Genomic DNA, 12,325 nt, shown 5'->3' with positions numbered 1-12,325 from the left:
AAAGTTTTTTTTTGGGGGCGAGGGGTGTGGAGGTTGGGGGGGGGGGGGGGGGTTATGTGGTGGTGTAGAAAATCCAGAAAAAAATTAAAAACTACAAAAAAAAATTGGGGTGTAGGGGTGTGGGGGGGGGGGGTATGCGATGGTGTAGAAAATCTAGAATTTTTTTTTAAAAACTACAAAAAAAGGGTCAACAATACCCCTGAACTAAAGAGGAAGAGGGAGAGAGGCTGACGTGGTCGTCCACGTGGATAATTTTTTCCACGTGGCACTGCCACGTCAGCTTAAATGGCCAGCCATTAAGTGGAGGGGTATTAGTGGCCTCCTTTGGTAACGGTGAGGGTATATTTGATATTAAATGCAAACAGAGAGTATATGTGATCCATTTCTGATAGTTCAGGGGTATTTTTGATCCTTTTCCGTTAAAAAAATTACTCAATTCCTTCCACGACCCGACCCCCGCCGACTCAACCTCGAAGAATTCTAAAAAAAATTGTGCCAATCTCCTTCAATTCTCAATCAAATGAGCTCAAATTTGAGATGCAACTTCCTCAAAATTCAGTGAACAAATCTCAACTTCAAACAAAACATTGATTCAACAATGAAAAAAAAATTGGATGGCTTGATTTGCTGGCAGTTCAAGTAAAGCAGTGAAATAACTTCCACCATTTTCCGTTGGCTTTGACGTTATGCTATCCCCTAATTGATGAAACTCAGTTTCCATTTCACTATTCTTGCTATTAACGTAGTCAGTCATTGATAAAATGTCAAGATGTGGGGAAGCTTGCTAGATAAATACCATAGTGGTCCAGTAACACCAAAATAATAACTAATACAGCAGCCCAAACGCTTCAGCTGTGCTCCAGTCTGTTGATTGGTTCGTGCATCAATCACACTTCAAATTTGATTGTTATGCTTATAAAATTGATTGTTTTACTTGGCCAACACTCTTGTGCATAATTAGACCGAGTACTTGAGAGCTGAGGCTAATTTGTGAGAAAATCTCTCTTGTTTTAGTGAGAGCCACAGATCAGATATTCATTTATTCATCCAATGAACAAATCCCAACCACCAATGTTTGTTCGAAGAAATTGGTGGTTGGGATTTGTTCACCGAATTTTGAGGAAATTGTATCTCAAATTTGAATTGAGAATCGAAGGAGATCGGCTCAATTTTTTTGAGCATTCTTCTTGAAGAAGAAGATGAAATTGGGGCTGAGTCGGGTTTGTGGAAGAAATTGAGTAATTTTTTTAACAATGTCCCTTAAGGCCACCTTTAAACAAGTCTTTACTGATTCAGTTCTCCTAGAATCAAATGTTCTATCTTCTAATTCCAATCTCCCTTTTCTGGGAATGGGTAAAGGTGTATAAGAATTAGGAAGCCAAAGGTTCAAAAGGAAAAGTTCACAGTGGATTTGCAATCTTGCCAACAGGTCATGTCGGGACGTGGGATTTCAGTAAAATACACTTTTTTTTTCTTTTTCAAAAAGGTAACTGGACGTCTGGACCAACAAAGCTAGTTTTAGAAAGTCAAGTATTTTTCGATTCTTCTTTGAATATACATCTCAACAGTTTTGATCTTTTAATAAATTCCTTAAAAAGTCACTTATATATTGAGAATTGTCAATAAATATCACTTTTGCTTTATTTAGGATTAGAATATCATCGAACTATCACTGTTTTTCTCAAAATATACTATCACACAAAATCCTTCTTCTCTCCTAGTTAACATGCTATGTCACATAAAATTTTATTTTTTAATAATAAATTTATTTAACTAATTAAATCCATTTACCTTATTAAGAGGAAATACGATCTCTTGGCCTCTTTAGAAAAAATATGATGTAATTCAAAGGAATTGTTTTAGTAAAAACACGGTATGCTTACATATGCAATTTTTTTTTCCTTCATGTTTTACTATTTTACGTTTTTATAAAGGAAAAAGGGTCAAATATATCTCTCTACTTCAGTTTATTGGCTAACTTTGTCCTCTGTTAGCCAAAGTAGTCAAATATACCCTCCCGTTTTAAGATGGACCCAAATATACCCCTACCGTTAGCAAAGTTTCAAAAATACCCTCATTTCTAACATATTCCTACATAAGCAAGTCTAGTCATTGGAATTGGGTGACATGGACGCCACATGACATTTAACTTAGTCTATGTGGTGCCTACGTGGCAATTTAAAAAAAAAAACAATCTAGAAAATTGTTTTTTTAAAACAAATCTGAAAAAAATGACTTTTATTAAAAATCTGAAACTTTTTTATTTTAATAAACCCGTTTTTTAAAATATATTCTCGAAAATTGGATATTTTAACTAAAAATCTGGATTTTTTTTTTAAATCTGGAAAACTGTAAAGTATTTTTTTTTTTAGAAAAAGTGTCCTAATTATTTTTTAAATCTGGATTAATTTTAAAAAATATGTAAAACTAATTTTTTAAAAAAATCATTTTCCAGATTTTTTAATAAAATAATTCAATTTTCCGGAATATGTTTTTTAAGAAGCGGGTTTTATAAAATAAAAAAAATCAAATTTTTAACAAAATCCATTTTTAACAGATTTGTTTTTAGAAAAATCAATTTTCCAGATTATTTTAAAAAAAATTGTCACGTAAGCATCACATAGAATAAGTTAAATGCCATGTGGTGTCCATGTCACCTAATTCCAATGACTAGACTTGTTTATGTGAAAATATGTTAGAAATAAGGGATATTTTTGAAATTTTGCTAACGGTAGGGGTATATTTGGCCCAACTTGTAATGGGAGGGATATATTTGACTACTTTGGCTAACGAAGGGTAAAATTAGCCAATAAACTAAAGTAAAGGGATATATTTGACCCTTTTCCCTTTTATAAATTTGCAATAATTGTTTAGTGGCTACTAATTACTTCCTTTTAACTAATCTGACTCCAATAAGAAAAGAAAAAAAGGTCAAGAAGAATAACACCAATAATTATGATGAGATACATGGGATCTCTCCATCGTTAACTAGAAATCTCGAGTTCAAATCAAAAAATGAAAAAAAAAAATGGTAGGAAGAGTTTTTCCCTTTAATGGGTATTATATGGTGCCCCCGGATTAGTCGTTGGCTCAAATTGGATATTGGACACTGATATGCTAATTATCTAACATTTCCTTTTTCTTTTCTTTTTTTGGTTGAAACTTGAGTTAAATTTGACATCCCTAGTTATATAGCCGAGGTAGTCCAAAATTTCCACCCCTCAATATGAACAGTAGATTATGCATTTCTCGTTTTGTTAATTCACTGCTAGTAATTGGAGCTAAAATGAGCAGGTGAATCACGCCCTTCTACCATCACAATTTACCCATGGTAATTTGAATCAAAAAATTTTAATCGGGTTAAATGGGTATAAGATATGATTTGATTGGTTAAATAAGTTTGTGTTGAGTTGAGTTAAATGGATTTGATAAGTTAAATAAATTTATTATTAAAAAATAGAATTTTATGTGACATGGCATGCCAACTAGGAGAAGATGAGGGTTTGTGTGTTGAGTATATTTTGTGAAAAATAGTGATAATTGGATGATATTCTAATCCTAAAAGAAACAAGAATGATATTTGTAAGCAATTCTCAAAATTTGGATGACCTTTTAAGGAATTTACTCTTAAACAGTTTGTCAAACATATAACCTCCATAAAATATTCAACAAACTCTGATGGATAGATTTAACAAAAGGGAAAAAGACACAAATGGTCATCCGGCCCAAACTATTGACAACCGGATGACCCAAGAAGTTTAAAAGACATTTTTTAGCCTTTTTGAAATAATTTCATTTCGTAGTTTTTTCAACTAATTTTAGCACATGTATAGAAATTGTATCATTGTTGTATAGAAAATGTATCATACATATATAGAAACTGTATCATTATTGTATAGAAAATGTATCCCTACAATATGTGTTTAGAAAATATATCATTGTTGTATAATTTGTATTTAATAACCGTATAATCAACATATACTTACTAATTATACACATATGATATAATTATTATACATGTTTTGGGATATTTTTTTAACGTTCAATATGTTTTTTTTGTCGATCTTTAGTGACAACTTTTTGATCTTGTGACGGCTTTTAGTCACCACAAAAATGTCTGATCATTTTGTAATGAACGGGATGCTGGGCTAGTGTTTGGCAAAAGTTTGGGCCGAACGGCTAACTCGCGGCATTAAGCCCAAACACGTGTCAAACAAATTTTTGATGGCCATTTAGTGTCCTTGTCCTTTTTTTAAAAGATAAATGTCGTTAAAAAAGAAATTTTAACAGAACTTACATTTAGAGGTGTAATTTTTTCCCATTTTATCACTTTCTTTTTTGTTTGGTGTAGTTTCTCACAGAGTAATTTCTATAGTATTATCTTTTGATGTATTACTCGTATTTGGTGCAGTTTTTGATGTTGAAATTGCAAAAATCCTCATTAAATCTAACCACTAAAATTAAATAAAAATATATTCACTTTTGAAAAATATGGAGGATGTAAACTGATTAAAAGTATACATAAAGGACTATTGTAAATCTATGCAAACATAAGGTACCATTTTTGTCATTTTCTCAGAGCTGACCAGTGTAAGGTTTAGCACTGACATAACCCCTCTTCCTCTTCATCCCTAAAACCTCTTGAACAGTCTGCAAAACCATTACAAAGATGTCTTTATCAATCTTATCACCTTTTTATTCCCCTTTAAAGCTTTCTTTCTCGGTATGTAACTCTCACAATACTATCAAGTCTTGCCCCTTTGATAAAATGCAAAGTTGTTGTTTTTAGCTGATTCTTGAATTTTTTTTTTCTTTGACTTGGACTTTTCAGGAAGATAAAAGAAGGGGTAATTCTTGGGCATTGAGGCAAAGCTTAGGGAAGAAGAAGAAGAAGAAGTTAATGGTGGTGAGAGCTGGCCCAAAAAAAATAGCTTTTGATAAAGAATGCAGAGAAGCTTTACTTTCTGGTATTAATAAGCTTGCTGATGCTGTTTCTGTCACTTTAGGACCTAGAGGTATAATGGGTTTCCTCTTTCTTTAAACATTCTTACACTTGCTTGTACTCGCCTTCTGTTCAATTTGTTTGTCTGGTTTTAACTTCGACACAGAGTTTAAGAAAGTAAATAAAGACTTTTGAATCTTGTGGTCTTAAACTAAAGATATGTAGAATGTACCAAAATGCTCTTTAATCTTGTGGTGTTAAAACTGTTATGTGGAAAGTTGGTCTATGGGTGTGTTCTTAGACTTTGAGGTATAATGGGTTTCCTGCTTCTTTAAAATTCTTAGACTTGGTTATTTCATTTATATATATATGTTGGCCTATGGGCTTGTTCGGTACGAAGGAAAATGTTTTTTCAGGATAATAAGTGGGTTTCTTACTTATTTTCTTGTATTCAGTACGTAAGCAAAAAATATTAACCTAAAATCATTTGTATATACTCCCTCCGTTTCGTTTTGTTTTGTCTGTTTTTGACTTGACACAAAGTTTAAGAAAGTAAAGAATACTTTTGAATCTTGTGGTTTTTAGCTAAAGATATGGAGAATGTACAAAATGTCCTTTAATCTTGTGGTCTTAAACATGCCACGTGGAAAGTTGGAATTAAAGAGTTGCCAAAAAAGGAAGAGACATTCTTTTTTAAACAAACTAAAAAGGAAAGTAAGGCAAAACAAACTGAATCAGAGGGAGTATCATTTACATATGTTGGTCTATATTTGGCAAATGAAAGAAAGGAGAACAAAGTTGTTGGTTAATTTTGATTTGAGTCAAAATTGTGAGCTCAGGTGAGCTGACCCGAACTAATTAGGAGAGGTTAAGAAAGAAATTTAAATAAAAGGAGAACCACTTTTTTGTTGTTGTGATGGGTAACAAAAATTAAAGAATGACTTCTTCTCTTGTTTTCTAAAAAGAAGAGGAACTCCATTTCAATGTTATGAGTACAGAAACATATTCTAGAAAAAAAAAATAGCTTTATCCAATTCTCCTCATAGAACACACAGTTTATTGAGAGACATTTAATTTGTGAAACAAAAGTCAGTTTTCCATGGAAACAAAGTAGGATATGAAGCAATTTCTTGTTCAATGTTATGTCTATGCTTTCAGTATGCTTTTCCTAATATTGATATTAGGGCGATCTTTAGATTAGCCCATGAAATTGCAAAAAAAAAAAAAAAAAAGTTTTCCCAAAAGCTGTGTTCTGTAGATTGATTTTTGAATATTACCTGCTTAGAATTATGATAAGTGTCCTTCAAACACATGATTGGAAGAAATAAGTTGGTCTGTACTTTTGCTTATTAATCAAATATGTATGAGGAACTTGTTTTTAGACATAGCATATATGATGTTTTCTGCCTGCTTGTTTTGGGCTGCACTTATTGCGTGACTAAATTATGCAGGGCGCAATGTAGTGCTCTCAGAATCTGGGGGACTAAAAGTAATTAATGATGGTGTTACCATAGCTCAAGCCATAGAACTTCCAGATACAATTGAAAATGCAGGAGCGACACTTATCCAGGAGGTTATTAGTTTGAACCTGACACTGTAGCATGATTTGGGTTGTCGAATATTTGAGGAACTCCTAATCTTGGCAATATGTTGTCTATTGCAGGTCGCAACTAAGACCAACCGTTTAGCTGGCGATGGTACAACTACTGCAATTGTTTTGGCTCGTGAGATGATCAAAGCTGGATTGCTAGCTGTCACTTTTGGGGCTAACCCTGTGTCTATGAAGAAAGGAATGGAGCAGACAGTAAGAGAGCTAGTCAAAACTTTGAAGAAGAAAAGCTATCTTGTTAGAGGAAATGATGATATAAAAGGTAACTTGCTTTATTCTTTATATTTATTTAACTCTGAAAATTTCTCACTCACTTTCAAATATTAAAGTATTGATCTCTGTCTTCTTACTATTTGCAGCCGTAGCTTCAATATCAGCTGGTAATGATGAGTTCATTGGCAGTTTGATCGCTGAGGCAATTAAGAAGATTGGTCCTGATGGAGTGATATGTATCGAGTCTTCCTCATCAGCTGAAACCTCAGTCACGGTCGAAGAAGGAATGAAGGTAATATCTGGTCTTTGAAGTGTTACTTTTTGACTTCAAATTCACAGAAATTTAATTAATCATACTGCACCGAAAAATAAGATATTAGGTTTGGTTAAACATGATCCCTCCTGTACTTTTCCATGTCTTTCAGGTTCGAAGCAAATTTCAAAGCTCAAACACAGTGCCATAAGAACCTTAGCTGTTTGATTCACAGTTCTACTAAGAAATTGAATTAAACTCTTTGTTATCCATTTATGTTCTTTAGCTAATTTCACGATTTCATATGTAAAATTCTTTTTCTTCCATTTGTTTTCATTATTTTCTTGATTTGTATTCAGGCATTCTTTTCCTACAGATTGACAAGGGGTACATGTCACCCCATTTCATCAACAATCCTGATAAATCTATAGTAGAGTTTGAAAATGCCAAGGTTCTGGTGACTGATCAAAAGATTTCTAGTGTCAAAGAAATTGTTCCTTTGCTAGAGAAGGCCACTCAACTGGGTGTGCCCTTGCTGATTTTTGCTGAGGACATTTCAACCCAAGTGCTAGAAACACTAGTCATTAACAAGATGCAAGGAATGCTCAATGTTGCTGTTGTGAAATGTCCAGGATTTGGAGAAGGAAAGAAAGCGGTATTGCAAGACATTGCCTTGTTGACAGGTGAACCAAACACTTCATTCTGAATTATCGGAATAGCTTAATACATGTGATCACACCCAAAAAAAGTGTCAAAATGGATTAGTGTATAGGTTGGTCCGGCTTTCCAGCACCACCAAGAGAGAGTTAATCACGTGAATTAAGAGGAAGCTTGTAAAGTCTTGATATTCTGTGAACTCTCCAGTGAGTGAACGTAACATTTTGAAGGTAGATAATATCCACAATGCATCTGTAAATTTTCTGGAATGCTTCAGCACAAATGCATTGGTTTTACAGTTCGCCAAAATCAGCATTTTCTGTAATGTACATTTACTCTAGCAATGCTCATAAAAGAGGTTTGCCTTAACCATTAATAGTTGTCGGATGCTATATGGTCTTCTCAAGACATAGTGTTGCCCCAAGTGAAAAGTATCTGCCAAGATCTCCTTTACCATCACATCTAACGGCATTATATTGCAATTAGGTGCTGATTTTCTATCTGGAGACTTAGGCCTGAATCTTGAAGGTGCAACCTCTGATCAGCTTGGTATTGCTCGGAAAATAACAATAACAAGCAATTCTACGACAATTGTGGCTGACCCCTCCACTAAAGCTGAAATACAAGCCAGAATAATGCAGATAAAGAAGGATCTTGCAGAAACAGATAATAAATATTTGTCAGAGAAGCTTTCACAAAGAATAGCTAAACTTTCAGGTGGTGTGGCCATATTGAAGGTCTGTATTAATTAAGGCGTGATGTTTCAGATCAAACATTCCTATACAACCATCTTCAGTATATTTGAACCTTATCCTGCTTGCTTGTTGTATCTGTTATATTCTAACATATATTCACGTTTATGTTCAGATTGCTGCAATTTTAGAAGTGAATAAATTTTAAATGTATAATTGATTTCTAAAGCAGTTAAAATGGTTCAAATTGCTAGGTATGACCTCCCTTTAATTATTAAACAAGAATACCTCATTCAGCCAGTAGCTGTCACCTTTTGATGTGTTTGCTCTGGGGTGATACATGAAAATGTTAACCTGGGAGCTAGCATACTGATTACGTTGAGGTGGAAATCTAATCCAACAGAAATTGATTACCCTTCGTATTCAAACAGTACAAGATGTTAACTCTTCCGAGAGTGCCAATTTCACACTTGTTATCTTTATATTTCCAAATAAAATATTCCATCATTTTTAAGAAGTATGTATCCTTGCTCTTATATATTTGTTTCTCTCTTAAAAAAAGATCTCCTATGATAAGATCCTGTATGGATTCAGGTGGGAGCACATACTGAAACAGAACTGGAAGACCGAAAGCTGAGAATTGAGGATGCAAAAAGTGCCACGTTTGCTGCCATGGATGAAGGAATTGTGCCTGGTGGTGGTGCCACCTTTATTCATCTTTCTGAACAAGTACCACTCATAAAAGAATCTTTTCAAGATCCAGATGAGCGGATTGGTGCTGACATAATAGGAATGGTATGGCATATTGGGTTCCTTTTTTTTAAATGCATATAAAGTTCCTCAATTTGTACATGGTTACGCATTTAGTTGGATAGTTCTCTGATGGAGAAGAGGGTAAGGAAGGATCAAACATTGGGAGCCTAACATTTTACAAGTTGGAAAAAGAAACATCTATGCATTTGTTTTTGTTGTGTACATGTTTATTTGCTCTCCGACTACTATCTTTTGCTTCTTTTCTCCTATTTGTTTTCCCTCAAAAAAGAATCTAACTTAAGTCACTATAGACAAGTGAATTTTGAAGACTCTTTCTGGACTGATGAACAGCCTTTCTAACTTCCAGAATTCAATGGTCTACAACTTTTTCAGGCACTTCTTGCACCAGCAAAGCTAATAGCTGCAAATGCAGGAGTGGATGGAGATATAGCTGTGGAAAAAGTTAGAGGTTGTGACTGGAAAATCGGGTATAATGCCATGACTGGAAAATATGAAGACCTTCTTGCTTCTGGGATTATTGACCCTTGCCGTGTTCCAAGATGTGCTCTTCAGAATGCTGTCTCTGTTGCTGGTATGGTCCTAACTACTCAAGCAATAATGGTAGAGAAAACCAAGGAGCCCAAACCGCTTGTTCCTCAGATTCCTGGTATAAGTCCTTAAAAGGATAAAAGATAAAATCCCGGTTGAAGCTCTTGACAAGGAGGTTCAAATTCATGATGTTGTCATCGTAAAAGGCAAGCTCTACTCTGCTGCTTTGAATTAGCCGAGACATTAGAAAGAGTTGAGAATTTTGGTTCCGGCTGATACTACAGATTGTGTCATTGTAGATAAAACTGTAGCCAAGCACACAAATTTTCGAGCCTCGATTCTTTTGTTGGTTCGCGGTAGGAAAATGTAGATATCCTCGATCATACAGGAGCACAGTCTGCTTGTTTCAGGGGTACATGTTCCTGCAGGCAGAGGATCGTCATTTTCAGTTTTCTATAAGTAGTTGGGGTCAGTGGGATACGGATACCAAATGCATGAAGCAAAGAAGAATAGTTTCTATTAGTGGTAAACAGCTGCATGTTGCTGTAGTTTGTACCCCCCCAACCTCGCCTATTTTTTTCATTTTTGTTCTATGTTCTGTTTCATTTTGCATGTTTTGGGTTCATCTGGACTTCATGGTGTAACAATAACTTTATAGCCCACACTGATGGAAGTTTGATAACAGTTAGTGAGCTGGGATAATGTCTATGTTTGGTAAAGCTAAGAAGACCTTTATCATTTAAATCAAATTGAACTCATGCCCGTATAATCTAAACTCATTTTGTCTGTAGATGTTCTTGTTGCATGCCTTCCATTTTAACTTTTTAACAGTCCTAGTGGCACCAACAAGGCATTTCAAATAGGGAAAAAACATCTATGGCGTGTTTGGTAATTCCAAAAGTTTTCATGTTATTGGTCAAAATGTTTTGGTATAATATTTTCTGTGTACTTTTCAAACACTAGAAAATAAGTAAGTTTTCAGGAAAATATTTTCCTAAATACCCCCCCCCCCCCCCCCCCCTTAGATTTAATTAGCTCTCAACAATACATTTGCTCTTAAGTTATCCTCCTTCACATGTGGATTCTTTTTACGACACAAAATGACTTTTTTAATATTTTTTTTTTAATTACAAAGGAGGTTGGGGAAGGGGAAATGGGATTACAACGTGTGATTCGAACCCTTCCAACAAGGTAAAAGTTTAGGTAGCCAACCAATTGAGCTACTAGATCCCTACTAACACAAAATGACTAACAATTACGTTTAAAGTTTATTTTAAATAGTTCAACTTGATGAATCTTGTTACTAGCGAATACTTATCGTCTTTATTTTTCTCAATAAAAAAGATTTGCTCTGGGCTCAAATACTTGCATAAAATGAGCAAATAATTTAATGTGGATTCTGTAATAGCTAAAAAAGTTTAAGTCAACCTTCCGTAATTATAAAATTTCAATCCTTTCTAAGTAGTATAATTATTTGATATTTCATAGTACAAATTCCTTTGAAATATTAGCATTGGATAATAACTTTATATATATTCAACATCATATCTAGTATATGGAGGAAATATTTTGGGTGATTTAAGTATGTTTAACCATAAAATAATGTTCTCATAATCTCATCTACTATAGGATCATTACAATATGTATATTTTCTCCCCAAGAACTAATTTTTTTTTGGTTTCTCACCGATGTCCGATATCTGCATTGGAGCCCGATTATATTCGGATTCGCGCCGCGTAAGCCCCATTCGGGAAAACACTCCTTACCAAGGATTTTTCCATACCCAGACTCAAATCCGAGACCTTTGATTAAGAGAGGAGCAGATCCACTGCACCACATCATTTGATGGTAGAACTAACTTCTTATTCGCTAGTGTGTGATGGAAAATAAGTAGAAGTATAGTTAATTGTTTAAAAAGTTTCATACATTTGGTAATTCTGTCAATTTAATAATTAACCTTGTTAATTATTAATTTTGTTGGCCATCAAGAATGATAAAAAAGTTGGAGTCTATTGTAACTCAACCAACCAAGCAAGGAAAGTAAATGATAAACATCTTTAATATAGAAATTTGAAATTCACACATTTTTGTTTTGTTTTGCTGTCGATTGATAATAAATTTTGCATTTGTCTGGAACGCTGTGGGAAAAAGATTCCAAAATAGTTGAGATTAAATCAGATAAACAAAAATTCGAATGCACATATCCTCCTCAGAGGTAAATTTTTTATTTGATGAAGGTTTGATAAACAATTACTACGATATCCTAAAATTTACTAACAAGTTGAAAGAAATGTACTTTGATTTTTCGAACTATATTTCATCTTTTACTTATCTCTTTGATACTAGCTTAGGAAGAAAATTAATTTTGATTTTGTGCACAAAATTAGCACTGTTGTGTTGACAGTACTAAAATTTAGAACGGCAGGTAAGCATTTTAACCCCTAAATTTTTAGAAACTAAAATCATTATCCTATGAGATTTTAAATGTTGTAAAGTCAAAATTGAACCTAACCCAACTTTACATATGAGACAAATCTTTGGAAGGCGGAATGGTGCAAGGGTTCAATTGAAACATCTTCATCGAAAATTATACTATATCATAGGGCAAAAATGATCTGGCTCCGTCAGTAACTACATCTGCTCCTGCATGACATGGA

At 34.0% G+C, this 12,325-nt stretch overlaps 1 protein-coding gene across 1 annotated transcript; it reads left to right on the top strand.

Moving 5' to 3' along the window:
* Nucleotides 1-4,566: 4,566 nt before the first annotated feature.
* Nucleotides 4,567-10,417, top strand: LOC132622657 (chaperonin 60 subunit alpha 2, chloroplastic-like). Its single transcript, XM_060337302.1, has 9 exons — nt 4,567-4,723; nt 4,832-5,015; nt 6,394-6,515; nt 6,606-6,813; nt 6,911-7,056; nt 7,394-7,700; nt 8,161-8,411; nt 8,961-9,161; nt 9,513-10,417. Exons 1-9 carry the CDS (start codon nt 4,670-4,672, stop codon nt 9,798-9,800), a joined length of 1,761 nt encoding a protein of 586 aa, XP_060193285.1. The 5' UTR covers nt 4,567-4,669; the 3' UTR covers nt 9,801-10,417.
* Nucleotides 10,418-12,325: the final 1,908 nt, after the last annotated feature.

Source organism: Lycium barbarum, chromosome 12 (genome assembly GCF_019175385.1).
Source record: "Lycium barbarum isolate Lr01 chromosome 12, ASM1917538v2, whole genome shotgun sequence".
Lineage (NCBI taxonomy): Eukaryota > Viridiplantae > Streptophyta > Magnoliopsida > Solanales > Solanaceae > Lycium > Lycium barbarum.
This window is presented reverse-complemented; position numbering and strand designations above follow the sequence as displayed.

What these genes read in the sequence shown, in the direction of transcription:
- LOC132622657 (XM_060337302.1), top strand. Translation starts at nt 4,670, where the DNA reads ATGTCTTTATCAATCTTATCACCTTTTTATTCCCCTTTAAAGCTTTCT. An exon ending in TGTCACTTTAGGACCTAGAG is followed by an intron (nt 5,016 to 6,393) that starts GTATAATGGGTT and finishes TAAATTATGCAG; the next exon opens with GGCGCAATGTAGTGCTCTCA. An exon ending in GTGCTGACATAATAGGAATG is followed by an intron (nt 9,162 to 9,512) that starts GTATGGCATATT and finishes CAACTTTTTCAG; the next exon opens with GCACTTCTTGCACCAGCAAA.